Raw genomic sequence first — 26576 nt, 5'->3', positions numbered from 1 at the left:
ACCACCCCCCTGTCAGTTGGTCCCAACTCGGTCCTCTCAGATCAGAAACCCCCGTCCCAGACAGGACAGGGTAAGCAACTCCCCACTCCCACTATGTCACCCAATATGAATGTTCCCAACATAACTGCAGCCCCAACAACTGCGGCCCCCGCCAGGACCCGCCTAGGAACAGGGGATCGACTCCTTGGTCTACTGCAAGGAGCCTATTCCACCCTAAATGCCACCCAGCCTAACCGAACTCAGGAATGTTGGCTATGTTTACTCTCCCTCCCTCCCTATTATGAAGGGGTAGCAGTACAGGGCCCGCACTCCCAGCTGGACACCCCCCCCCCCCGCTCGATGCCTGAGAGAGACCCAACATAAGCTGACTCTGTCAGAAGTATCTGGACAGGGATTATGCCTGGGGAATCCTCCCCCATCCCATCGTGGCCTCTGTAATACTATTGTGACCTCGGGAACCGGATATTCCATTAGTCCTAATGGAACTTACTGGGCATGCGACACGGGACTCACCCACTGTGCATCCTGGTCATTACTACAAGGCAATGAGTCCAGCTTTTGTGTATTAATAGAACTGTTTCCCAGGATAACCTATCATGAGCCTGAAGACATTTATGCTCAATTTGAGATGGGACCCGCCCGAACCAAGAGGGAACCTGTGTCCCTGACCTTAGCCCTTATGTTAGGAGGTCTCACTATGGGGGGAGTTGCGGCTGGGATAGGAACAGGAGCAACTGCCCTAGTTGAAACTCAACACATCCAACAGCTCCAAGCCGCCATGAACCAGGATATACAGGCTCTGGAGGAATCTATAAGTGCCTTAGAAAAGTCCCTAACCTCTCTCTCTGAGGTAGTACTCCAGAATCGTAGGGGACTGGACATCCTGTTTCTACAGGAGGGGGGACTATGTGCCGCTCTAAAGGAAGAATGCTGTTTCTATGCTGATCATACAGGTTTGGTCAGAGATAGCATGGCGAAACTCAGAGAGTGGTTGAAGCAGAGACAGAGATATTTTGAGGAACAACAAGGATGGTTCGAGGGATGGTTCCGCAGGTCCCCATGGCTCACCACCCTCATATCGACCATCATGGGCCCCCTGCTGATTCTTGTGCTTATTTTGATGTTTGGCCCTTGCATTTTAAACAGGCTCATTCAATTTATTAAGGAGAGAATTTCGGTGGTTCAGACTCTGGTACTAACTCAACAATATCAACGACTCCATCAGTCAGAGACTGAGACACCACCCCTGGCCCCTCACCTTTATGCACCTCAGTAAATGAAAGATTCCATTTAGTTAAAAAGAAAATGGGGGAATGAAAGACCCCCCGGCACCCCTATAGTAATGCTATGTTTGCAAGGCTTATAAGGGAACAAAAGACAGTTCCAGGAAATAGAATGGCCCCACCGCAGCCCAGATAGCCGATAGATAAGCAGGATGTCAGGGGCAGACTGCCTGGCGTCAGTGCGGGAGGGCCAGAGCAGCTGGAATTCTAGATAGGGGTTGAGCCAACACACATATCTGGTTACCAAGGGAAAAACCCACAAACCGCCCTGAGCCTGAGTTCACGCCCCATTTGATTTATGCTCATATATTCGCGCCTCACTTTGACAGAGCTTTGTCCAATTAGAACCCTTTGACTATTCGCGCCTCACTTGAATTGTCCAATCAGAGCTTTGTAACCATTCGCGCCTTGTTTAAATTATCCAATCAGAACCCTTTGACTAATGCTTTCCCGCGCTTCTTGCTATAAAAACCCATCTTACCAACCCAGAGGCGCGCAAGTTTTCCGAGAGACTTGGTTGCCCCAGGTACCTGTGTTTAAATAAACCTCGTGCTGTTGCATCTGATCTGTGGTCACTGCGTGCTCCTTGAGCCGGGGGTCTCTCCTGAGGGGAGACCTCTCCGGGGGTCTTTCACTGTAAACAGCAAAGACAACCAATACCTCAAATGCTCCAGACTGCTCTCATCTTTGACCTAAATAAACCCAGGCTCCTTGGTATGGCATCCAAGGCCACCAGAGGCATTGTAGCCTTTTAACCTAGGTCCCAGACCACTCTTGGGAACACAGCTAACTAAAAGTCTTTTGTTTCATGCCATCTTCTCTAACTTAGAAGGCCCTCATTATCATCAAAATCCTCCTTTTAGCCTGGTGCTGCGGTATACTCCTCTTATGCTAGCACTTGACATGAAAAGGCTGGAAGATCACATGTTCAAGGCTAGCCTGGTCTATGTAAGAGTAAAAAAGTTCCAGTCAAGACAGCTTTATAACAAAATTCTGTCCTTTTTTTCTCTCTTTTTTTTTTAAAGATGGAGGGAAGCTGGGGAGATAGCTCTGTGGGTAATGTGTTTGCCTTACAAGTATAAAGCCTTGAGTTTGATCCGTAGAACACTTTTTTTTTTTTTTTTTTTTGGTTTTTCAAGACAGGATTTCTCTGTAGCTTTGGAGCCTGTCGTGGACTAGCTCTGTAGACCAGGCTGGCCTCGAACTCACAGAGGCCTGCCTCTGCCTCCCGAGTGCTGGGATTACAGGTGGGGGCCACCACCACCACCACCACCGCCTGGCTTCCTTAGAGCACTTTTTAAAGCTAAGCATGGTGACACACACTTGTAATCTTTGCTGGGGAAGCAGAGACAGGCAGATCCTGGGGTTCACTGGCTAGCCAGCTGCCTAGCCTTCTTAACAAACTCCAAGCCAGTGAGAGACCTATTTCCAAATATCAAAGTAGATGCTTTCTAAAGGACATCTGAACAACACACACACACACACACACACACCTTTCCCCTTTAAGACTTGGATTAATCAGCCCCCTCCATTCATCCCAGGTAGTATAACCACCCTGTCAATTTGTCCAGTCAAGCGGCCAAATGGGGACAAACTCTTGACTCGATTGCTCCTACAGAACAAATGCCTAATTGTTCCCACTTCCCAAACTGTGCTTACTAGCATTTTTGGCCCCCAGATACTTGCTAAGTCAAAGCTTTTGGAGTAGGTGGGTGTGGTGGCATATGCCTTTAATCCCATCACTGGGAGCAGGGGCACAGTACAGACAGGTAAAACTCTATGAGTTTGAGGCCAGCCTGGTCTACATATCAAGTTCCAGGCTAGCTAGAGCTACATAGTAAGACCCTGACTCCAAAAAAACAAACACCTTGGAGTAGGCTCAGGAATTTCTGTTTTGACCAGCTCCCCGGTTATCCTGACTCTAAAAGCAGTGGAACTGCCTATTGTTCTGTCCTCTCCACCTGCTCTGCGCTGCTGACGTAGCCTCCCCATTGACCTTCCATCCCTAGCTTTCCTTTCTTGGAATCCACTACTTAAGCTTCCATTATCTACTAGCCTTCCTTCCTGTCCTCCTTCCCAGAACTCAAAAGACCCACAGCATTTTCCATGCATCTTTGCCTTGCAGAATGAGCAAGGTAATGCAAACACAATTTGTTCCCTTAGAGCCAGGGCTAGGACAAGTCCTTCCCATTTTAATCCTAGAAGTAATCTTAAGTGTTAAGTATGATTGTTAATCCTTTTTGTTATTGTTGTTTTGTTTTGGTGACAGGGTTTCACTGTGTACCTCTGGCTAGCCTGGAACTTGCTATGTAGACCAGGCTGGCCTCAACTCTACAGGGATCCACCTTCTTCCACCTCCCCAGTGTTGGGATTAAAGGTATTTTGCCACTACACCCTGCTTCGGCTATCCTGTTTTAGAGAAGAGAAAATTAAGGCTCAAAAAGCTTAGGTAACAGGCCCCAGATGACATAGATAGTACCAGCTAGGATTGACTCCGGATTGCTAACTCCTTTTAATTAACTATCAAGTCTTATCAGCCAGCTGTTGGCAATTTGAAGATAAAGCTTAGTCACCCTTCCTCTCTACTTTCCCCCCATGCACAGCACAGGCAAAAAAGTTGACCAAGCCTGTGGGTCTGTGATGTGTTCCAAGGTCCTCAGACCCAGAGACATGACAAGTGGGTTGGTGAATGCCTATGGCTGTGTGGTGGATGGGATGAGGACAGACTTCAGTATGGCTACATGGGGGGGGGGATGATGAAAACATTCCATTCTTCTATCATGAGAAGGCTGGGGCTGGAGAAGACTCAGTGGTTAGAGCACTTGCTGCTCTCTCAGAGGACCAGAGTTTGGTCCCCAGCACCCACATCAGGAGGTTCACAGACACATGCAACTCCAGCTCCCCACGATCCAGTGCCTCTGATTTCTGAGGGCACCTGCACTCATGTACATATCTACATGCAGACACACAGATCTACACAATTATAACAAAAATAAATCAGGTTTGAGACAGTCTCTCTATATAGCCCTGGTTGTCTCTGAATTTGCCACATAGACCAGGATGGCCTTGAATCCATACATTGGTCGGCCTTTGTCTCTTGAAGGCTGGGATTAAAGATATGCATCACCATATCCAGCAAAAATACAGTTAAAAAACAAAACCAACAAAATTTAACAGTACATTTTAAACATTGAATTTTATAGTGTTTATTCTCAAAGATGCTTTAAAAAATTCTGCAGACGCGGTAGGAATTCGACTCGGGGTGCTGTTATCTGAGGATTTCAGGGCCCCTTCCCGCTTCGATTTGTCTCAAATTCTCAGGGTAGCCAACTCCCTGGAGCTTGACTTCCTACTTGTCATATGCAGAGACACTTGTTCATTTGGCTCAAACCTGTCCTTACATTTTCCTAGAAATATCTCTGTGGCACTACATAGAGAGTGGATAGCTTAGACCCTGACCTCCAGGGGGTTCACCCTGTTGGCCTTTCCCATTTTGTGGATTCCAAGTTCTGAGACACCTTCCCCAAGCCATACAGTGGTCCCCGAGATTAGCGCTCCATGCCTCCTGCTATCGGTAGATCATGTTGGAAAAGGACTTATGAGGACCTAGGGACTAAGAGTTATAAGATCTCCCTTACTATTCTCTACTCCTGAAAATCTTGGAACAGGCAGATTCTTCTTGTCCCCACCCCTGAAAGCCTGAGACAAAAGGACAGAGGGCATTCATCCATCTAAGAGATGTTTAATGTGTCTTGGGTTTAAGGTACAAAACACAAGGCAGGGGCTAACCCCAGGAAATCCACTTGGTACTCAGTTAGCTGTCCCCAAACATTGTAGCCAGGAACCCTAGCCCTACAGTAATGGTGCAGTGGCCCTGGGGTACCTGGTTCCTTCTTCCTTAAGGAAATCTTGAGGTGGTGACACAGGAACCCAGAGGCCTCTTTGTGTCCTACTCAGAAACCTCAGCTCCAAGTCTCAGAAAATTCCAGACTCAGGCCTAGAAGCAGCTGACTGGCTAAGAAGCAGCTCTGACCTAAAGCCTGGCCCGGAGCCTAGTCCTAGAAAAAGAGGCACCATTACCTCAACATCTGGCAGCAGAGGAAAGGGCTAAAGCAATGGGAGGCAGACTCCCGCTACTCCTGTAGCTGACCCAACAAGTTAGCGGAGCCAAAGGCTGAGGCCTGCACTACATCTACCCCACTCTGAGGACCAGCCCCTCGTAAAGCCTCACTGCTGGAGCACTGGAGAGGGGGTGGAGGACAGGGAAGACCAGTGTCCACAGAAGAACAATGCCCTTGCTTTGGGGGCAGGAACAGCTGCCAACAGTATGTCCAGGAAGACGCCCTAGGGAAGGGACATCAGCTGTGGGTCTATCCCCTAGAACTCTGGACTGGATCCTGAGCCGTTTTTGAAATGAAGAGTGGAGGGTTAAGAGCAGGGAGAGTGGTAAGAAGGGTCCCTGTGAGGACCAGCCCAGGAAACCCTTCTGACCAGTCCCAAAGAAGCCCGGCTGCCACTTCAGTCCAGGCCCCTCTGGCCACACACTAGGCTGAGTAGGCTCCTCTACCCATTGCTTGAGGAACACTTCCCCCCGGGGCTCCACATCCTGCTCCTCCCTGAGGCCCTGGGCTACAGCCGGCCTCCTCGGTTGAACTGGATGCACCAGTGGGAGTTGGCAGTACCTGGACTAAGATGAGTGTGGTCCTTGGGGCCCATGAGGGGCTGCAGCTCCTGCTGCTGGGGAATGTCAGCACTGCTCTCACTGCGAGAGCGGCCAGCTTTGGCCAGGCTTGGGGGAAAGGCAAAGCTAGAGCGAGGGTCAGAAGACAGGTCAAGAGGAACCGGGGTCTCTTCCATACCCAGTGGGTGGGGAGGCAAGCGGGTTAAAGTGGGAGGCTGGGTACAGGGAGGGGATGCCAGGCTCTCCAGGGATGAGATGCTCTGGTTCCAGCCTGTCTGCATGTCCACGGGCACAATCTTGGTTGTTTCTGAAGACACATACACAGCCAGGTCTCCCTGCCCGCTCTTCCAAGGTAACTCCTTCTCTGCACAGGTTGGGGAGGGAGGGATGATACGTGGGCTCGGGCACACCTCCAGGCTTCCTGAGAATGTGGAGAGAGTACACATGAGTTCATTATTGGTGAAGTGGAATCCTCAAGTGCATTCAAGGTCGCCAGATTACGTTCATCTGTGCTGTACACAATAAATATCTTCCTGGAAGAAAGCACCAGACTGCTTTGCTTTCTCTTTTTCTCTCTTGTGGTCCAGCAGCAGCACAGGGCTGTACACAGAACAGTTGTTCACGAGGGACATACTGAGCAGATGGCAATTAACTACAGCTCAAGAAAACCAAACAGGAAGGATGTCTTGTCTCTAATCACCCTCATCAGCACCAGCAACTGTATCCTGCTAAAACCTCATCCTGACCAACCAGTGAGACAGTGGCAATGAGGGGCCAATGCCAGGCCAAAGCCTTTGGAGGCAGTGTCAGGAGGATCATGAGTTTGAGGCTAACTAGGGATTGTACGGCAAGCCTAGATTATATCGTGAGACCCTGCCTCAAAATAAACAAATAAAATGAAAACCAAGGAAATCTGACTCCCATCTAGATTTTTTTAAAAAGGCTTTTCAAGACAGGATTGCTCTGTGTAGCCCTGGCTGTCTTGGAACTCGCTCTGTAGACCAGGCTGTTCTCAAACTCACAGATATCCAGCCTCCTGAGTGCTGGGATTACAGGCATGGGCCATCACTGCCTGGCTCCAACTAGGTATTTTATGAATTAGATTTTATATATGGTTATGATATGTGGTTGTGTTTTTAAAAAGAACACTTATCTTGTATGTTGAAGCCTTTGTTGATAAAATCAGTTAATATTTGAGATTTTCTTTGTAAGGAACTAGCGTCATTAGTGAGGCATAAATGAAGATGAGCCGTGAGCAGGTGATTACCAAAGCTGGGAAAAGGACTTCACTATTCTGTCATTTCATATTTTGAGATTTTCTGTAATAAATTTCTCCAATGTCCCCTGAGTATTTGTGCCAACTACCACTGAAGCCCTAGAATTAGGAGGGAGACCCCCACATGCAGAAACTTGTCTACTGATTTTTCACCCACAAGGATTCCATTTTGATAGTCCAGGTTCCTCCCGTGGGATGCCAACCTCCTCACTCAGAACTCTATGTGCCAGCTGGGGTGCTAAGCCTGGGTCATAAGAGAGCTGGCTTTTAGATCTGCTTATCACTTTGTGTTCCTCAGGCTGTGGTCTTTGAAGTCAGGTGGGTCAAGTTCAAATCCTGCTTTTATCACGTGGTTCTGGACCATTCACCAGTCTCTAAGGCTCTGTGAGCTTCGTTTCCCCATCTTGGGCACTGTGAGGGTTTGAGGCCAATCACTGTATAAGGTTTCTGGTGGAGTCAAAATGCTTAGTAAATACGGGCAGCAAATGAACTAGCAATCAGGAAGAGTGTTTCCTGAAGCAGAGGCCAGGAGAGCAGATGGAGGAAAAGCTGGCTGCACAGGGGAGAGAGTCGGCAGGGAAGCCATTACCTGAGACCTTGCCTTCTTGGAGGACCTCGCTGGTGGCTCGGGCCACGAAGATGATCCCTTCATCGTCTTCTTTCTCTGTCTCTGAACTGTCGCTTTCTTCCTCCTCCTCAGACTCCACGGTTAATATCACAGCAGCTGGACAAGGGCAAAGCTGAGTCAGGGTGGCCAACCCAGTGGCTGCTTCTTGGTACCAAGCCACCTGAAGCTAGCTCCTGCCCCCTCCCCTAGGCAAAGCCCATGTTGGCAGAGGACCTGCATCTTCCTTCAGCCTTTTTGGGTGCTGGCCTAGAGCGTTGGGCTTGAGGGGAAAGGAGAGAAGACTGTACAGGTCAAGGAGCAATCCGAAGGTGCCGAGTTCTCAGAGGAAGCCGTGAGGGCCAAACCAACAGATTTCTGTTATCAGCCCCAGATCAACGGATGACGTCAGCGCCCACAAGGTTGGAAGCTCACAGGGAACTAGGTTTTGATGATACACACTACAGGCCCAGCCCAGTCTACCCATCTCCATGACCTTTTCCAAGTCCTCAATAGTCGGTAGTCACAGTCAAGTGTGCCTATCTAGTCCCTGAGCGGGGAGGCCCAGCTGAGTGATCCCAGAGACCCTCCAGGATCTGATGACAGACCTTCTCCTTCCCCTCCTCCCGTCTGTCCCCAAGCTCCCTGCTTGCCTGTGTCCTGAAAGCTCAGGTCTCGAAGAGGTTTTCCATTTGTAGCTTTGGGGTCAGCCACACCATCCTTCTGAGGAGCAGAAAGCAAACCTAAGACTCTGGCCTTGGTTCTACCACCCATCCATAAACCCTAGAGAGAGTCAGCAGAACAAGCCTTCCTAACCCGTGGGGCTGGTTATCACAACAGTGCTTCCCACCCTACTATTCCCAGGTCAGCCAGGCAGGGCCTGTGGAGTGTAGAGTGACTCACTTCCCATCTGGGGCTCTGGATACATGGGCCTGGATTGGCTGAAGGCTCCTAGCATTGCCTCTCCAAGAACCCTGCCCTTTTCTTGTTTCACCTCTGGTAGCAAGTGATCCCACAGCTGAGAGGCTGCCCTCCCTTTGAAGCCGCGCCCCCCTCAAAGGTCTCAGGCCTAAAAAGAAACCCAAACCGCTATATTCACCAAACCCTGAAGGTGATTACACAAAATGTCTCCTTGGGCTGCGTTTCAGAATGTGAGGACTCAGAATTATTTGCTCTCAGCCCACAGCCCCATAGGAGGTGTCCCAGAGAAAAGACGTGCCTTCTTGTGGCCGGTCTTGCGGGGTCGAGGCTTATTCTTGGTGAAACAGATGTTATGCTTGGTGGACTTGAAGGACTCCAGCCGCCGCTTCATGTTCTGCTGGAAGACTTCCTTGTCTTGGCGTTCCTGTGCATCCTCGGAGATGAAGTGGCGGCCGCAGCCAGCTTTGTACTGGCAATGACAGCCCGACCGTGCCATGAGGCTGGGTGCCTTGCCTCCCACAGGAACCCCAGCCACAGCCCCAACATGTTCATCACATGTCTGCCAGCCCAGTTTTTCCAGAATTAGCCATGGACTAAAAAGTAAAACTAAAGGCCGGGCGTGGTGGCACACGCCTGTAACCCCAGCACTCGGGAGGCAGAGCCAGGCGGATTTCTGTGAGTTCAAGGCCAGCCTGGGCTACAGAGTGAGTTCTAGGACAGGCACCAAAACTATACAGAGAAACCAAAAAAAAAAAAAAAAAAAAGTTGCCGGGCAGTGGTGGCACACGCCTGTAACCCCAGCACTCGGGAGGCAGAGGCAGGTGGATCTCTGTGGGTTCGAGGCCAGCCTGGTCTACAGAGCTAGTCCAGGACAGACTCCAAAACTACAGAGAAACCCTGTCTCGAAAAACCAAAAAAAGTTAATAAATGAATAAAAATAAAAATAAAACATACAAAAGTATTAGGGCCAGAGGCTCTGAACCCCAGTCAGTTCACTAAGGAAAAACTTCCCTTTTCCCCACAAGTTACTCCTCCAAACCTGGCTTTCTTCATCCTCTGTTGCACTTTCCTCTGCTCTATCTAATCGGAAGTGATAAGAGGCAGGGGTTCTGTACTTTGTTCCCTGGGGCTACAACAAAACCATAGAGCCAAATCCTTTGCAGTCCATTTATCTCTGTGTGGCTCACACATCCAGCCCACATAGGCCCCAGGTAGCTACACAGGATCCTCTTGAGGGCTGTCTTCCTTCTAAACATTTCTACAACTACCACATCAGGCCTATGCTTCGGACTTTCTTAACTACCTGCCCCGGGTCCTCTTGGCCCCAGCACTTACGTACTTAATTTAGGGTTAACCCTTTATCTGCTTCTTTTAACTCTTTCTCATAAAGACCAAGCCCCCCACCCCCCCACCCAGCCTGCCTAGTTCTGCTCTTGGGAGCTTAGCAACCTTTTCCTATATATACCAAGGTACTGCCTAGAGCCTCCTGGTCACTTTATCTTGCCTCACATTCTATCTGGTTCCTTTCTTTCTTTTTTTTTCTTTGAGTTTTTCGAGACAGGGTCTCACTGTGTAGCTCTGACTGACCTAGAACTGACCAGGCTGGCCTTGAACTCACAGAGATCCGCCTGCCTCTTCATCATGAGTGCTGGGATTAAAGGCGTGGGCCACCCCAACCTGGCTTGGTTCCTTCTTCCTTGTATTTTCTGTTTCTCTGAACCACTTATACAAGCTCCTTGAAGTCTCCCATCTGCCTCTCTTCTCTACCTAAGCACCTGGAAACGCCACCCCACCTCTAGGGCCAAGTGGCCCTGTCTCCCTCAGTTCTCAGCCCCCTCCTATTTCTCCTGCATCTTTACGGTTCTTACCAGCAGCCACCTGACCTATGCTTTCAGACAAGCTCCTGCCCTTTTTGTTTGTTTTTAAAGTCCTCTCCTTGCCACTACTAGCTCCCTTTTCAGGACAAGCGCTTATAAATTGATCGGGACACTTTCCTTCCTGTCTAGTATTTCCTTAAATACCAAAAATGCTATTCAAGTCCGCAATGCTGCCTTCTCCCTGGTCACCAGTCCTGACCTCTGTACGGCAGTCAGCCCCTCTTCTCCCCGGGCAGAGACACTATCTCCTGTATCTTCTCCAAGTGTTCCGGTCTCTCCTTTGCTGGCTCCCTCTTCCTTTCTCCACGTATATTCCTCTGTATTATTCTTGGCTCTGCTCTCTTTTCTCTAAACACTCTCCCCAGAGAACTTACACTCTCTCCACTTCAACTAACCCAGTGACATGATCTGCAGTTTCAAAACAGCAGGCATCAGACCAGCTGCATTTGAATCATCAGGGGGGATTATTAAAAACAAAGATTCTTAGTCCCGCTCCACATTGCAGGATCTAAGTCTCTAAGAGGTGAAGCCAAGAATATTCTATCAAGCTCCTCGGGGATTCCGGGATAGCCAAATGAGGAGAGTTCTGCTGTGCGTGCCTCCAAATCTCTCGTCTCTCCTGCCCTTTATCTCTCTTAAGCTATAATCTTAATTAACTATATACTGTCTCCAATACTAATCCTGGAGAGAACATAAGGAATTAAGGACTGTGTCATGGTGCAGCTAAATGGGTTCAGAACCAGATAACCAACCATACCCCCAAAATGCTCCATCCATGTCCGTCTGGAGGAAAGTCTTTAGTATCATGCCACTGGGCTCTATTCCCAACTCTATCCTGTTCAATATTTATGATGATTTAGATGAATACATAATTAACAGGCTTAGCAAGTTTTCAGATGATATGAATCTGAGGAAGAGACATTTGGTGGTAGACATGGGATCCAAACAATGGAATCATGGCCAAATGAAATAAGACAACTTTAGCAAATAAGTACAAACTTACTCTAGTTCTTTTTAAATTGACTATACAAAAACTGAACCAAACCCACCAGTCAAACACACACACACACACACACACACACACACACACACCAACAACACACAAACATGTGCTCTCTCTCTGAGTAACACAATAAGAAGTATATAGCACACCTGAAAGCCCCTGAATCTGCTTGAGCTCCAGATTTAATAACCAGAAAATATAAGAAATGGGTAATGTGCTAAATAACACTGGGATACAATCAGAAAAATCTAGAAAAATGGTAAATTCTCCAATATAAAGGATTTAGTTTCTTCAACAAATAGCAGGAGGGGAAAGAAGAAGAAACTATTATAGTTTTTTTCTTAATGGAGGTCATATTTCCCAGATATAAATTGTGAACTTACTTTGGATCTTGAGTTATGTAAACCAGCTAGGAAAATCAGGGATTTATTTAACACTGACTGGGTAGTTGATATGAGGAATTATTATAATAGCAGTACTATGATTTGATTTGACTTGACTTTTGAAGTGCTGGGGAATCAAACCCAGGGCCTCACAGACGCTAAGTAAATGTTCTACCACTGTCCTTAGCCTAACCTTATTTTTTAGAGTTCTTGACAGCTGGAGTGGTGGTTCACACTTGGGAGGCTGAGGCAAGAGAATTCCCAGTTTGAACCCAGTCCTAAGGCAACTAGCAAACTATGTGTCAAAGAAGCCAAAATTTAAAAATAAGATAAAATAAACAAAGAGCTCTTGCCATACAGTGAGATGTTTATTAGATGATGTGACATGATGTCTGGAGTCTGCTGTAAGATAAAGTGTGGGCAGGGTGTGGTGGGTTATAGACCATAAAAACTTTATCATGCACAGATAATTATTAGAGTCGGGTAGCAGATAAATCAGTTATTTCATTCTCTCCACTAAAATTTTGCCAAAGAAAAACATTAAAAGGAAAAGAAAAGTTGGATGAGGTAGGTCTGCCAGCTATTATCTGAGGAAGACATGAGGGTTTGGCAGAGTGTGGAGACAGGATGAAGTCCTTAACTGGCGGGCCAAACCAGGCATCCTGGGCAGCATTAATAGCAAGTCTACCACTAGGAAAGTTATCAGCCCCTGTAACTTCCTCTAGACAGCCACCTAGTAGCCCCTCATGGGGAGAGGGAGGAGAGGCTTCTCATGGCCAAAGACACATCAGAGTCAGAGGCGGGTACTGGAGAAGGAGGGCCTGTGTGAGGAAAGCTGCCTGGAAACCTTTGACGCTTATTCTGCAGAACGGGAAATTAAAGAGGTGCGTGTAAATTAAGCCAATTCTAACTCAGCGTTCTAAAAGCCTTGCTGTAGTACTGCTTGAATAACAATCAGATTTGCACTTTAAAAGGCCCAAGATAATGGCCTGCTGCCCCCTTGTGGGGTTGCAGAAGAGCCTCTCCCAGGTGGGATGGGCCTTTCCAGACACAAAGCTTCAAAGCTACCTAGTTTGCACAGGCTAATCCACCTCTGCCCTGTTAAACTGGTTCCAAAGGCCTTCTCAGGTCCCTGCTTCCATCTCTGACCTGCTTCTCAAAGCTCCTTCTCCTCTATCTCTTCCTCTTCCCTCAGGGATAATGTCCACGTCCTGTGTGCTCCTCTCCTTAACACCCAGCTTCTAATCCAAAGTGTTTTTCCTTCTAGAGTCCCAACTGGGTCAGTGCCTACAAATCCACAACAACAGCTAATATGATGTACATACACCCTGCAGCTTTTCCTCCCAATCAACAAGGGCAAAGGATGAAACCCACAGCCTTCAATTGGGCATTCACAACCGGACACAAGCCTGCACCACATGCCTCTTAAGTCTCTGGCCAAGGCCTCTGCAGTCCCCTCTTCAAGTTCCCACCCCACCCCACCCCCCGCAGACCTCTCACCCTGCGCCTCGGCTTGTAGAGGCCTCCACAGAGCAGGTGATGCATCACAGCATCCTCCCGGTCCCGGCCACTGCGTACTGTGTCAATCACTTGCAGATCCAGACATGCTCCACTGCCACTCTCCCTCCTGCAGGAGGCAGGGACATGTGTGCTGGGGGGCATGGGGGGGGGGGGGACAGAGGCAAAGGTGCTGACAAATCATCCCCAGGAGGGATCTGGGGAGGACAGCTTGAGGAAGGGGAAGGGCCCTCAAGGACTCACAACAGGTTGGTGACAGAGGTCTCTGCCACAGAATTTCTGCTAGGCATAGAGGGCAGAGTGAGTCCTGCCGAGGACAAGACATGGCCTCCCTGTAGGAGTGAGGAGGGAGGTCAGGCAAGGGTCAGACGGAGGGCGGCAGACAGAGGGTAATAAAGAGAGTAGCATGCGTTAACAATTATTATGATCACGGTTTTGCTTTGAGGATTACTCGGGTTCTCAGACACTATGCTGAACCACTGAGCGACACCCCCAGGCACCACACCACTAGTTTGTTCTTTGTTTTACCAGATACAGAAACACTTCACATACTGAATCCTTTTTTTTTTTTTTTTTGAGCTGAGGATCGAACCCAGGGCCTTGAGGTTGCTAGGCAAGCACTCTACCACTGAGCTAAATCCCCAACCCACATACTGAATTCTTAAAATCTGACCTAGGCAGTCCTGTTCTCACTGCTCCTTTCTTCTTTCTCACTGAGGAAACGGAAGCTCGGGCGATGTAAGTCACTTATCTAAGCATTGGCCTATATATACGTGAACTGTGTCTGTTGGCTCCAGAGGCCAGCTGTTTCCCACCTTTCTGTACGGCCTGTCACACTGTCAACAGCAGGCTGGCTCCAGCAGCTGTGACTTGGCAACACTGTGGAGCCAGCTGGGAATTCCAACTCCCTGGCCCCGGCTAACAAGCCTGCCTGCCTGTCATCCCTGACTGCCCTGCTCTGCTGACCATCTGTCTATCCACTGCTGGCCTACCTGGTAACTGCTGGCCCACCTGGTCCACAAAACTGATGGCATCTCGGATGTTGAGTCTGTAGTACACATCCCAGATCTGGTCTCTGATACGATAGGCTGACCGCCGCATCAACAGCTGACTCAGGTACTTCTTGTCAAATTGTTCCCACCTATAGAGGATGCCACGCCCAGCCCTGAGTACCATTCTCAAGGTGCGGCTGGCTGGCCCTTCCTCACATTGGGCAGGGACACTGCCAGCACTGGCCTGGCTTTCTTGGTATGAGTCTCAGCCAAAGAAAATCCCAAGGTTAGTCCCTGCTCTTAGAGCCTTTACAGTTTTAGGAGAGAGTGTGATATTAGTTAAAGTTATTTCAAATAACTATAAAAATTATAACCATGACAAAATCTACCAAGGATAATTATAATGGGGATTTGTCCTTGCCAGGGAGGCCAGAGGTCTCTCAGGAATTAATGCCTGTGGTTAGCTCTGACGGGTGATTCCAATCTAAGTAAGAGGGAAGTGAGGCAGTGTTCTAGTAGACAGAACACATACAATGGACTCAGTGGCCAGGCTTGGACCACATGGTGGGCTCTGAGGCTCTAAATAGGGCCTGTGTAATTATCAGGCGGGCCATGAAAAACAGAACAGTGTATAATGGGGCTGGAGTCTGGCAAGTGCCAGACCATACAGGGTCTGGCAGGCCACCCTGGGGAGCTCTGTCTTATCCTGAGAACACTGGGGTGCCACTGAAGGGCTCCAGGCAAGGTCACCTAGCCTGAACCTGGCTGTGTCCCTTCTCAGAAGGGTGGCATATCCCCCATGCTGCCCTGGCTGGTGGGGCTACTGCTGCTGAAGGAGCCTCGGGGCAGCTCCCTCACCTGTCCCTCCAGTAGTGGTAGCCATGGTGCCCCACAACGTCCTCCACTGCAGCCAGAATGTGGTCAAAAGTCTAGAATGGGGGTGGGTAGGGGGACTGGATCAGGACTCTGCCAACATAGGAGAAGGGAGAAAGGGACAGGCAGAGGGATGGGGTTCTGGTACCCACGTGCTCGTGTAGCTCCTGGTTCAAGGTAGGTTTGTGGTGATCGCTCCTCTTCACCCTCAGCCACTTGACCAGTGGCTTGATGGTCAAACCCTACGAACAGGCAGGAGGTGAGCCCTGCCCTGCACAGTTCCCTGCAGCCTCTCTCCAAATTATTAGGCCTCAGCTCTGCCTCTACCCACTCCACTCAAGGTCTGAGAAGCCAGGTCCCCGCCTCCCCCAGTGGAAAGGGAAGCCCCTGTCCCAAAGTGTTCCAAGACTCTCCCAGGGCCTGCGAACCCCTCCCCACCTAGCCTCCTGGGCACTCCCACCTGCACGATGACTGTGAAGAAAACCACCACAATAGTGGTGGCCACAAAGTAGTCCTTGGCAGGGACCTTGGTCCTGTCCAATAGGATGGCGAGAGCAAAGGCCACAGCCCCCCGAAGGCCCCCATAGGACATCACCACCTGGTCAATCTTGTCCAGAGGAACCAGCCGGAACTGATTCAGCACCCACGTCTGCAGGACTACCCCTACAGCAGGAGGGAGGCCAGCAGGAGCAAGGAGTTGGGAGTGGAGGCCACTGGGAATGGATAGCACCAAGCATCTGGGCTAAGGTCTGGCAGGGGTTGGGACAGGTGAGCATTTAGGGGAATTAACAAGGATGTGGACTTGGATTGAGGGGTGAGGAGTGGGGTGAGAGGGCAAAGAAGAGGGACAGGGAAAAGGGCAGGGGATCAGAGGGTGTCAGCAATACCGAGGGCTCGGAAGAACAGGATGAAGAAGAGGGTGCCCAGCACCAGCCCAGAGTCCCAGGCCCATTTGGAAGAGTCCACAGCCGAGATGCCAAGCAGCATAAAGATGACTGTTTCGGCACAGCTAGCAAGGGTTTTCATGGTATATTTGACAGCTGTGCGGGACTTATGGGAGATGTTGGCTTCCACATATTTCTTACATCCCAGGCCACACATGGTCACCCTGGGAGAGAACAGAAGTGCAGGTGAGAACAGTCCTGAAGGCTCAGTCTCACTCAGGCTTGAGCATGCTGCAGGCGGGGATACTGCACGTCACAGTGTATCCGAGTCTCCAAGCTCAGGCGCGTGAAGATTGCTAATTAGTGGTAGTTCTGGGACGAGTACAGATCTCCAGGCTCCCCACTTAGTGCCTTTCTCTGAGTAGCAAACCCTCTGAGGCATCCTTTAGGGTGCTATACCCATAGCAACCAGTGGTCTCAGGCCTTGAAGTACACTGGCAGCTTGGCCTGCACTTCAGGTAGGGGAAGTTTGAGCCTTCAGGTGCCCAGACAGTTCTGCAAGAGGTTTACTGTCCACTACACAAGGGTTCAGTGATGCCTACAGATTCCTTAAGATCTTGCTTCTGGCCATGTGAAGTGTTTCTATTTCCAGCGCCCTTTCCCAGTTGCCTGCCTGGATACCCCCAGGACTCACGCAAGAATGGCAGACAACGAGGCCATTTCAGCAGTGAGGTAGGCTGCGTAGGCGAGGAGGAAGACCAGCAACGGCTCGATGATTCGGACCCGCTTGGTGAAGCGTGTGGTCAGGGCCAGGAGGAAGGCAAAGACTAAGCCCACGGCTGCCCCGCCCAGACTGACCACAAACAGGGAGGCTGGGGGAGGAGTGGGTTGTCAGCACGACCCCTGGCCCAGACCCTCCCCAAGCTGGGCTGACAGGACCAATGCCTAGTAAGAAGTAGAGGAAGACACCCCCATACTCCCCCCCCCACTCCCCGGGGCTCAGGATCCCAGTCTAGGATCCCAGGGCAAGCTCCTCCCAGACCCCATTTCTCCATAGCGAAGAGTAAGAAATGAGGCCATCAGAATAGCCTCCTGTGTCCCAGGGCTGGGTAGGTGGGTCTCAACAACCCAGGGAAGGCAGACATTGAATGCTGGCCAAGTCTGGGGAGATACTGACCGACTCCCTTTAGGTAGTCAGTGGCCTGCACATTGGCAGAGCCCATCTCCACAAAGGAGTTGCAGACCTTGTAGAGCACCTGGACGACAAGAGGAGAGTCAGGCTGTAGGAGGCGGCCACAGAGGGGAAGTGGGCGGGAAAAGAGGAAAGCTCAGACCCTATTTCCTCCCCGGGGGGAAAGGTCAGAGGCTGCCCAGATACCCAGGTGGCAGAGCATGACATCCTAGTGTCAGGGGTTGGCGGGCCACTATACATCCTCACCACAGTGACTGCATCATTGAGCAGGGACTCTCCAAAGACGATGATAAAGAGAGTCTCGTTGACGTGCACCTCCTCAAAGACAGCCAGCACAGCCACAGGGTCCACCGCGGAGATGAGGCTTCCAAACAGCAGGAAGTCCAGCAGGCCAGCCTGGACCCGAGGGGCTATGAGGGAGACACAGAAGGACAGGACTGACTGAAGATGATGCTGCCTCCAACAGTGCTCCTGGGACCAGCCACAAGCTTTCCTACCAGGAAGAAATGAAACCCAAAGGGAAGCTGGGAAGGCAAAGAGACTGCTGGTTTATATTCTGGAGGCTTGAGCTGCCTGTGCCTAAGATCTGCCTTTTCGATCACCAGCTGTTGTGACATGGTTTCTCTTAGCCATGCTTCCTCATCTGCCTAACTCACAAAATGGTGGCAAAACCATTTAAGTGGTGCTGGTAATAAACACTGCAGCAACAGTTAAAAGTAGTTGCCAGCAGGTAGACCTGGCTGCTGACTGGCTTTATTACCCAGGATAACCAGGAGAGCTTCTCCCATATCTGTGGTTCTCAGCCAAAGGGATGTAGCATATACACAATTCTCAGCAGGAAAGGAAGGTATGAACACAGTATGAAAAGTACCATGGATATGTCAAATAACTCTGTGAGCCTCAGTTTCCCAATACACAAAATGGAAATAATAATATCAACCTCAAAAAGTTCTTTATTTAGCTAGTACCTAATAAATGGTAAGGAGCCAGTACCACCTATTATTAGAATTACTACTATGATTAGAATCCAAGGTCCTCCTTTTCCTTCCTGCCCCAAATAGTTCACTTTATTTATTTATTTTATTATTATTCCCCTGCTCCCCCAGACAGGGTTTCTCTGTGCAACAGCCCTGGATGTCCTGAAACTCTCTTGTAGACCAGGCTGGTCTCAAACTCACACACAGAGATCCACCTGCCTCTGCCTCCCAAGTGCTGGGATTAAAGGCATGCACCACCACCATTCGGCTTAGTTTCACTTTTTATGAAGTCCCCAGCTGGGAACTGCAAGCTTCTCCTTTTCACCTTAGAGGAAGTCAGTATAAGGACTGAATGGATTTCTTCTTCTTCTTCTTTTTTTTTTTTTTTTTTTTTTTGGTTTTTCGAGACAGGGTTTCTCTGTGTAGCTTTGTGCCTTTCCTGGATCTCGCTCCTTAGACCAGGCTGGCCTCGAACTCACAAAGATCCTCCTGCCTCTGCCTCCCGGGTGCTGGGATTAATTTCTTGAGTCAGGAAATAAAGAAGAAGTTTGGGAGAGGGCCTAAATGTAGAGCCTCAATAAAACAGAGGCTAATCGCAGGCCCTGGTTTGAATGAACATAAGGGGCTCTACTTTCTTTTCCACTAGATGAGTAAATCGGGCTGGAGAGATGGCTCAGTGGTTAAGAACACTGACTGCTCTTCCAGAGGACCCTGGTTCAATTCCTAACACCCACATGGAGTTCCCAACTGTCTATAATTCCAGTTCCAAGGGCTCTGACACCCTCATACACATATACGTGTGTGTGTGTGTGTGTGTGTGTGTGTGTGTGTGTGTGTGTGCAGGCAAAAAACAATGAACGTAAAATAAATCTTTTTAAAAAATGTGGTAAATTTTATCTCACCAGAATCTTTAGGAAGAGACATTCAGAAAGAATGCCTAGTGCAACAGTTAGCATTTTATAGATGCAAAATACGTATTTATAAAGACTAGAAACCACCTGGCATAGCCTGGGCATATCCAGAACTGTAAATCCTTGCGGGAATGGTGAGCTACATACAGTACCTCAAGGAAGCAGGGCTGGCAAGTGGCAACGTGGTGACGGAGGGCAGGAGGTGAGAGAGTGCCCCGGCAGGCTCCGGCACTTGAGCAGCCCACACACAGCTGGGAACCAGGGCCCTGCTCAGCTGTCATGCTACAGAGGCACAGATCCAATTGGCAGAGACCAAAATTAGGACTGAAGACTGTCTGGAGCACCGCTGTGCACTCCAGGTGGAGGACCTACAGCCAAGCTCCCAGGGAACTCTCCAGCATCTGACCTTCAGAGCTGGAGAAGGGAGTTAGGGCATGGAGCTAGCAAGGCTCTTTTTTTTTTTTTTTTTTTTTTTTTTTTTTTAACAGCCCTCGGTCCTAGGGTTACTCACCCACAAGTCCAGCCTGCTGCAGGCCCCAAAGGGCAACACCTGTTGTGAAGGCGTTCCAGAGTGTGCCCACCACAGCATAGGTGAGGATGGCACCCAAGTTGTCAAAAAACAGACGGCTCGGCATGAAATAGCCTGAGTCCAGCACAATAGGAGGGAGAAGGAAAAGGAAGAAGGTCCCTGGCTCCAGCTGGTACTCAGCCTTCTTGGCCACAGCTAAGACGATGCCTCCCAGCACCAGGCCCAGCAAAATCAGCAGGCAGCTCTCAGGGACCAGAGATGTCACCTTCCGAGACAGGTGAAAGACTGCAATGCAAGAAGACATAGGCATGAAGCCATGGGATGTCCTCCCATACCCTGGCCTACAGTATTCTTTCCCCCACCCCCCACCCCCGGAGCTGAGGATCGAACCCAGGGCCTTGTGCTTGCTAGGCAAGTGCTCAACCACCGAGCTAAATCCCCAACCCCCAGTATTTTTTCCCCTGCCATCCACCCCCCAGACAGGGTTTCTCTGTGTGATCTCTGGTGCCTGTCTTGGAGCTCGCCTGTAGACTAGACTGGCCTCGAACTCACAGAGATCCACCTGGTTCTGCCTCCCAGGTGCTGGGATTAAAGGCGTGCACCACCGCCACAGCCTCCACCACCACCTGGCTTGGCCTATAGTATTCTGTCTTACCGGTTTACCTAAAGTTAGAATCCCTGGATCAGTGGAAGAAGAAAGAAATACAGAATCTCTAGAACCCCCAGCCTCCAATGCTGCAAACTCTGTGGGTGCAAGGCTTTTGCTTGCCTACCCCACCCACTTCTGAAAATGCCCCTCCTCTGTACTGCCATCCTCAGGGACTGACCGCATTTTTCTCTGATGTCCTCCTTTATCCCCAGCAATCATCTGAAGTTAAGACTAACCAGTGTCTCTATAGCATACATAAGACTGCTGGGGGGCGGGGGGCGAGGGGGACAGGGGCTCTAAAATCAAGCAGCAAGATTAAGTCCTCCATTTACTCATTCCTTGACTCTCAATTTTTGCATTAGCAAAACGGGAATAAATAGGCTGGTTGTGAAGATTAAGTAAAACAACCTACTTATAAGCATTGACAGCCGGGCCTGGTAGAGCAGACCAATGGTCGATTTAGCAAGCTTGTCTCAAAATAAAGTCAGGACATAGCTCGGTTATAGAACACTGGATGGCCAAGTAGATGCTACCAGTTACGAGGTTCTAGATTCGATCTCCAGTAACTGGCTGTAGGGCAGACAAGTAAGTAAGTGGCACATGCCTGTCATCCCAGCACTTGCAAAGATGAGGTAAGAGGATGGTTGGGATTCGGGGTAAACCTGGTTTGGGATATTTTTAAAATTTTCATCTATTCTTATTGTATGTGAATGAGTATGTAAGTGCATCATGTATGCACCTGGTGTCTGAGGAGGTCAGTAAAGGGTGTCAGATCCCCTAGAACAGCTATCACAGGCAGTTTGTGAGCTACCATGTGTGTACTGGGAACCAAACTGGAGTCCTCTGCCAGAGGATCCAATGCCTTTTTTTTAACTGCTGAGCCATCTCTCCAGCCCCTCAACCTGGTTTATATAGTGAATTCAACTCAAGGCTAGCCTAGGCTATTTCTCACCCCCCCACACACACATCCAAGAAAAAAGCACTTAGCACATTGATTTATAGTAAGCACTCGATACATGTTTGCTATTAATATAACATGATCTATGTTAATATAGTATTATATCATATACACACATAGCTCATTTTAGAAGCACTGTAGGCCTCCTAACCTAATATACATATTTCATCATACTGGCTCACTTTAAAAAGCTTTGTGTAGCTGGATATAGTGGCACATGCCTTTAATCCCAGCACTCAGGAAGCAGAGGTAGGTAGATCTATGTGAGTGTGAGTCCCAAGTTAGCTAGGGCTACATAGTATTCTGTCTCAATCAATCAACCAATCAATCATTAGCTTTGTATATAACAGTCAGGTCTCAAATGTCTTCTGACCTTATTTTCTAATGATGTGAACTCAGAAAAGTTTTGCTTTTTTGTTTTTTTGTTTGGTTTTTTGGTTTTTCAAGACAGGGTTTCTCTGTGTAGCTTTGCGCCTTTCCTGGAACTCGCTTTGGAGACCAGGCTGGCCTCGAACTCAGAGATCTGCCTGCCTCTGCCTCCCAAGTGCTGGGATTACGGGTGTGAGCCACCACAGCCCGGCTCAGAAAATTTTTTTTAAAGATTAATTTTATTTATTTATTTTATGTGTATGTATGTACTGTGTGGGTACAGGAGTCCACAGAGGCCACAAACAGGAGTCAGATCCTCTGGAAATTGAGTTATAGACAGTTCTAAGCTGCCATGTGGGTGCTGGGAACTCAATCTAGGTCCTCTACAAGAGGTGCTCTTAACTACTGACCCATCTATCTAGCCCGTCAGGCAAGTTATTTGATTTACTTAAACTTCAGTTTCTTCTCTTTAGTATAAGAAAAATATCCATCACAAAGATAAAATATATGCAATGTGCAAACGTATAGTATAGTGTCAGATACAGAGTAGGTTCTCAACAAATATTAATTTGACTCTGGAGAAAAGTAACATATCTGTCTCTAGGAAAAGAGGAGGGTGTAAGAAAAGGATTTCCAGGGGTTGGGGATTTAGCTCAGTGGTAGAGCGTTTGCCTAGCAAGCACAAGGCCCTGGGTTCGATCCTCAGCTCTGAAAAAAAAAAGAAAGAAAAAGAAAAAAGAAAAGGATTTCCAATATTACTGGTTCTCCTACCTTTGTCCCTAAAATATGGTTCTCCCTTGGACTCTTAGACTATGCCCATACATTCTCTCAGGCACTGGTAGAGGAAGGGTCCTTATTAACCTGAGCCCTGTGCCAAAGCAATGCCCTTTAGAAACTGCATCCGAAGGGCTAAGAGCACATCAACCTGTGTTGAACGAAAGGAGGGAGGGCATTTTAGCTATGAAACTAGAAAGTGTTCTGGAATACTCTGCTTCTCCTTCCCCTCCTCTCTGAGGATGCTTGTTAGCTGGAGAGGATGACCTCTCCTTCCTCTCTAGGAGGTGTTATCCAAACTAGAAAAGGCATGAGTTATTTATGATGTTGGTGTTGCAAATCTCAAGTAAGGCCGGAACTCTTCTCAGCAAACCCAACCTGAAGCTTCTTCCTCCACCATGCTGCCACTGCTGCTGGGACTCTAGGGGAGAGTTCAGGCGTAGATCGTCCTACCTTCAGCCCCATCCTTGGCTCCCTTCTCCTCCCTCACCACCTATCAGTCCAGCCCTGCAAGTCCAGGACCTATCAAAGTCAGTTTCTCTGGCAGAATCGGGTTCCCTGAAGATATCTGGAATTCCATTTTCCAGTATTAATCCTGGGCTGCCAAGGTGGAGTGGAGAGTTCTATTCCAGCTCGAGTATACTCTATACCCTAGCAATATCCCAGGAGGAGAAGGGGGCAAACTCTAGGCTGTGAAATTCCTACATGAAGGCTTCATTGGTGAGACTGGAGTACAAGCTGTGCCAGCATAGACGGAGAGCGAGTAGCAACGCTCAGCTATAATTAGTCACCCCCACAGCAGAGCTTGAACAAGAGGGAGAGAAAGGAGGAGGGTCTCCACTGGGAGGAGGGGCTCCTGGCTGTCATAGACGGGGAAAGAGGCACGGAAAAGCATCTCTAACGGGGGATGTGCGAATCCGAAGTACTTCAATGTGAGGACTAAGAGAGGCCACATACACGAAAGCGCCCAGGGTAGTCAGAACACAATAAAGACCCAATAAACTTAAGTTTCTTAAATCGTGAAGAGAAAAATGTGAATTGGAGGGTGGGGGTCGCACTTAGGCGCAAGAAGGTGGCAACATCTTTAAGTGGGGTAGAGAGATAAACTACGGGAAAAGTGACAGGTTAGTACAGTTATCTCAGGAGATATTAAATCTTAGACTCTTGGCCAGGGAAGGATAATTTCTCAGAACCAGATTGCCTAGGTTCCCAGGAGAATATCATCTCTTCCATGTCCCCGTGAGTCCTTATTACTGACAGGTTTCTGAGGCTGGACGTCTGGAGGAGAGGCCTTACTGACGCTTACTGAGAAGTGCTAACTACAAGGGGAAGGGGAAATTGAGGAAACAGTCTGGACGGCTGGAGGAGAGGCCTTACTGACGTTTACTGAGAAGGGCCAACTACAAGGGGAAGGGGAAATTGAGGAAACAGTCTGAAGATGGAGCTGAAGAGAGCAGAGCCAGGCAACCCTTTAGAAAGGCAAATCCGCTGAACTGCCAACCTAGAAGGGGCGGAGGGAGACCCACAAGAGGCGCAGGAACTGGGTGAGAACCGAGATTTGTGGAATTCGAGCGCAGTGGAAGACCCAGGACTGGATCTGGAGACCCAGGGGTTTGGAGGCGGGTCCGCTGCGGGCCGCCGGCCTGTGCGCGGGCGCGCACACACAAACATACACACTCACCTATTTTGGCCAGGCTGGCCACCAGGATCCACAGGGCCACCAGGTAGGGCGCCTCCACCTCGTGCCACTGCCAGCGGAAGAGCGCCAAGCCCGGAGGAGGCTCACCCAACGGCACCGACTCCTGGGTGGGTTCGTCTGTGGCCCCCGCCCCCGCCAGGAGCAGCCAGAGCGGCAGAAGCAGTGCGGCGCGCAGCATCCTGCAGCCTGCTCCGCCACCCTCCCGGCACTGCACGGCCGCCGCCGGCCCCGCGTCGCTGCCGCCGCCGCCGCCGCCTACCCGGCGCCCCCGCGTCACAGGCACGTGGGGCTCACTCCCCCCAATCCGGGCTCCCATGCCCCCAGGTCAGGTTCGGACCCCGAGACCCTGCCCAGGACTCTTGTTGGGATCCCCTCCTCCATCTCTTCTAGGTTAGTCTCATCTCCGGAAATTCCCCCGGCGTAGCCCTCCTTTCCCCGAGTCTTGAAACCCACTCCCTCGAGTGTGCTCCCCTCCACCGTCTCTCACCCGGATTCAGAGCGGTGGCCAGCCACCGCGTCCCAGGGGCAGCGGAGAGGACAAGGGTGTCGGGGAGCAGAGACAAGCGCGGCTACTCCGCAGAATGCAGCCCAGCGGCGGGACACCGGCCCCGGGGGCCCAGGCCGCGGGTCCCGGCGCCAGGCTGTGAACACCGCAGGGGGCGGTGCGCGGCTGCCTTCCAACACAGTCTCCAAAACCTGGGACCCCCCACCGGCCCACTCGCCGACCAGCGCTGCGCACGCGCACTGAGCACTCCCAGAAAGCCTTGATGGACAACGATGCCCTCCACGTATCCAGAAACCTCGCGGCCGGGACCGATCCCAGCTCATTCCAGGTTGAAAAGAAGGCTAGTCCTCTCCGGAACGGAGGGGCACCGCCTTCCCTTCCCTTCAAACCACAGGGAACTACCCCCCTATCCCGTATGGAGAGGATCTTATGGAATTCCCCTTAAGCTAGGAACAACTTGGGGCATTTGACTCATCGCGCCCCAAACCCAAGACCGTCTCCACTTTTCATTCATCACCCAAGCCGAAGGAACATGTGCTGCCTGCCTCCTCACACTGACTCATTCCATTCTTTTTCGAGAAAGAGCACTCATCTTTTTTCCCCCCCACGGCTAAAGGGGACTGAATCCACCTCTTCTTCAAGTATGAAATCTATTTTCACTTCTTGTTCCAAACTAAAAGAGATCCTTCTCACTGCTTTCTCCAATGAGAGAAATGCTCTCACTGATCTTTCAAGCCGGTAATTAGTCCCCTCTTGTCCCTTAATTGAGAGTGGCCCATTTCGAAGGGACTCTACCAGGAGATTTAAGCCCAAACTGCCCTCAAATCCCCGCAAAGACCGGCTGCAGCCTCGCCCACACCCAACCTAGAGAACGTCTCCCCGCCCTCGGCTCTGAGGCGGAGCGGGAGCTCGGGTTTTCCCGCCCTCCTACGGTGGAACTAACGGGATCACCAGCTCTGAGTGGCCGACCCAGGCGCCGCCTCCGGCGGTGGTGAACCCGGAGCGCGCGCGCTGGGCCCCGCCTTGGCCCCACCCCTTCCTCAGCCCCACCTCCCTCTGGCTCCGCCCCTCAAGCGGCCAGCGTCCGGGGCCCGGCCCAAACAGCCAAGTTAGTCGGGTTGAAGTTGCAGCGGAGCCGGGACACAGAGGCGTCCCGTGGTAGCCGGTGGCAGAGCCATGGCGGGCGAGGAGGAGCGCGGGGATGGGGACCCAGTATCAGTGGTAACCGTGAGAGTGCAGTACCTGGAAGACACCGACCCTTTCGCATGTGCCAACTTCCCGGAACCACGCCGGGCCCCCACCTGCAGCCTGGACGGGGCTCTGCCCCTGAGTGCGCAGATTCCTGCCCTGCATCGCCTCCTGGGGGCGCCTCTCAAGGTGAGGGGGCTGCGGAGAAATTTGCGCTCGGAGGTTGAGGTGGGCGGTGGGTAGTGCTTCTAGGATAGAGGCTGTAGCGGATGCTCGCCTCCGGAAAGAGTCTCCGGCCCGGGTCTCAAGATCTGCACTACTCTGCCTACAGGGGGAGACTCTCAAATTGAGACATTGTAGAAGGAAAATGAGAGGCTGTGATTTGCTCTACCCAGGCGTCCCTTGAAAGTTAAGGCCCTCCTGAAGAGGTGCTTGGGGTCCCTTCGCTGCCTATTTGCCAGAGTCAGTGCAGTGGGCAGAGGGTCAGTAGCCGTTTGGGTTGTAGCGGATCGGGGAAGTGGAGTTGGGGA

At 50.3% G+C, this 26576-nt stretch overlaps 2 protein-coding genes and 1 non-coding gene across 8 annotated transcripts in view; 2 read left to right on the top strand and 1 right to left on the bottom strand.

The window, feature by feature from the left end:
* Positions 1 to 4473: 4473 nt before the first annotated feature.
* On the bottom strand, positions 4474 to 25631 carry Slc9a5 (solute carrier family 9 member A5). 5 transcript variants are annotated; one of them, XM_036188536.1, is made up of 16 exons: positions 24336 to 25631; positions 19887 to 20189; positions 17734 to 17897; positions 17473 to 17551; positions 16990 to 17167; positions 16299 to 16519; positions 15872 to 16074; positions 15564 to 15653; positions 15397 to 15467; positions 14558 to 14687; positions 13790 to 13878; positions 13529 to 13655; positions 9064 to 9234; positions 8498 to 8567; positions 7830 to 7964; positions 4474 to 6385 (listed from the first exon to the last, which is right to left on the bottom strand). In XM_036188536.1, the coding sequence occupies exons 1-16, from the start codon at positions 24667 to 24669 to the stop codon at positions 5913 to 5915; spliced, it is 2838 nt and encodes a 945-aa protein (XP_036044429.1). In that variant the 5' UTR covers positions 24670 to 25631; the 3' UTR covers positions 4474 to 5912. The 5 variants fall into 5 exon arrangements, with proteins under 5 accessions (XP_036044429.1, XP_036044430.1, XP_036044433.1 ...); XM_036188537.1 differs by having other exon boundaries at positions 8498 to 8564; positions 24336 to 25049; XM_036188540.1 differs by having other exon boundaries at positions 16990 to 17081; positions 24336 to 24567.
* Trnaa-agc lies at positions 22513 to 22594 on the top strand. Its single transcript has one exon. It is a non-coding gene; the product is annotated as a tRNA-Ala (tRNA).
* The window catches only part of Fhod1 (formin homology 2 domain containing 1), a 20082-nt gene continuing 18020 nt past the window's right edge, over positions 24515 to 26576 (top strand). Inside the window, exon 1 of one of the 2 annotated variants that reach the window (XM_036188534.1) lies at positions 24515 to 26235. In XM_036188534.1, coding sequence (XP_036044427.1) covers positions 26035 to 26235 — 201 coding nt within the window. In that variant the 5' untranslated portion in view covers positions 24515 to 26034. The remainder of the gene's footprint in view (positions 26236 to 26576) is intronic. The other variant, XM_036188535.1, reaches the window with a different exon arrangement.

The sequence above is a fragment of the Onychomys torridus genome, chromosome 5, assembly GCF_903995425.1.
Source record: "Onychomys torridus chromosome 5, mOncTor1.1, whole genome shotgun sequence".
NCBI classification, from domain to species: Eukaryota; Metazoa; Chordata; class Mammalia; order Rodentia; family Cricetidae; genus Onychomys; species Onychomys torridus.
The sequence above is the reverse complement of the archived record's forward strand: the minus strand, read 5'-3'. Positions and strand labels throughout refer to the sequence as shown.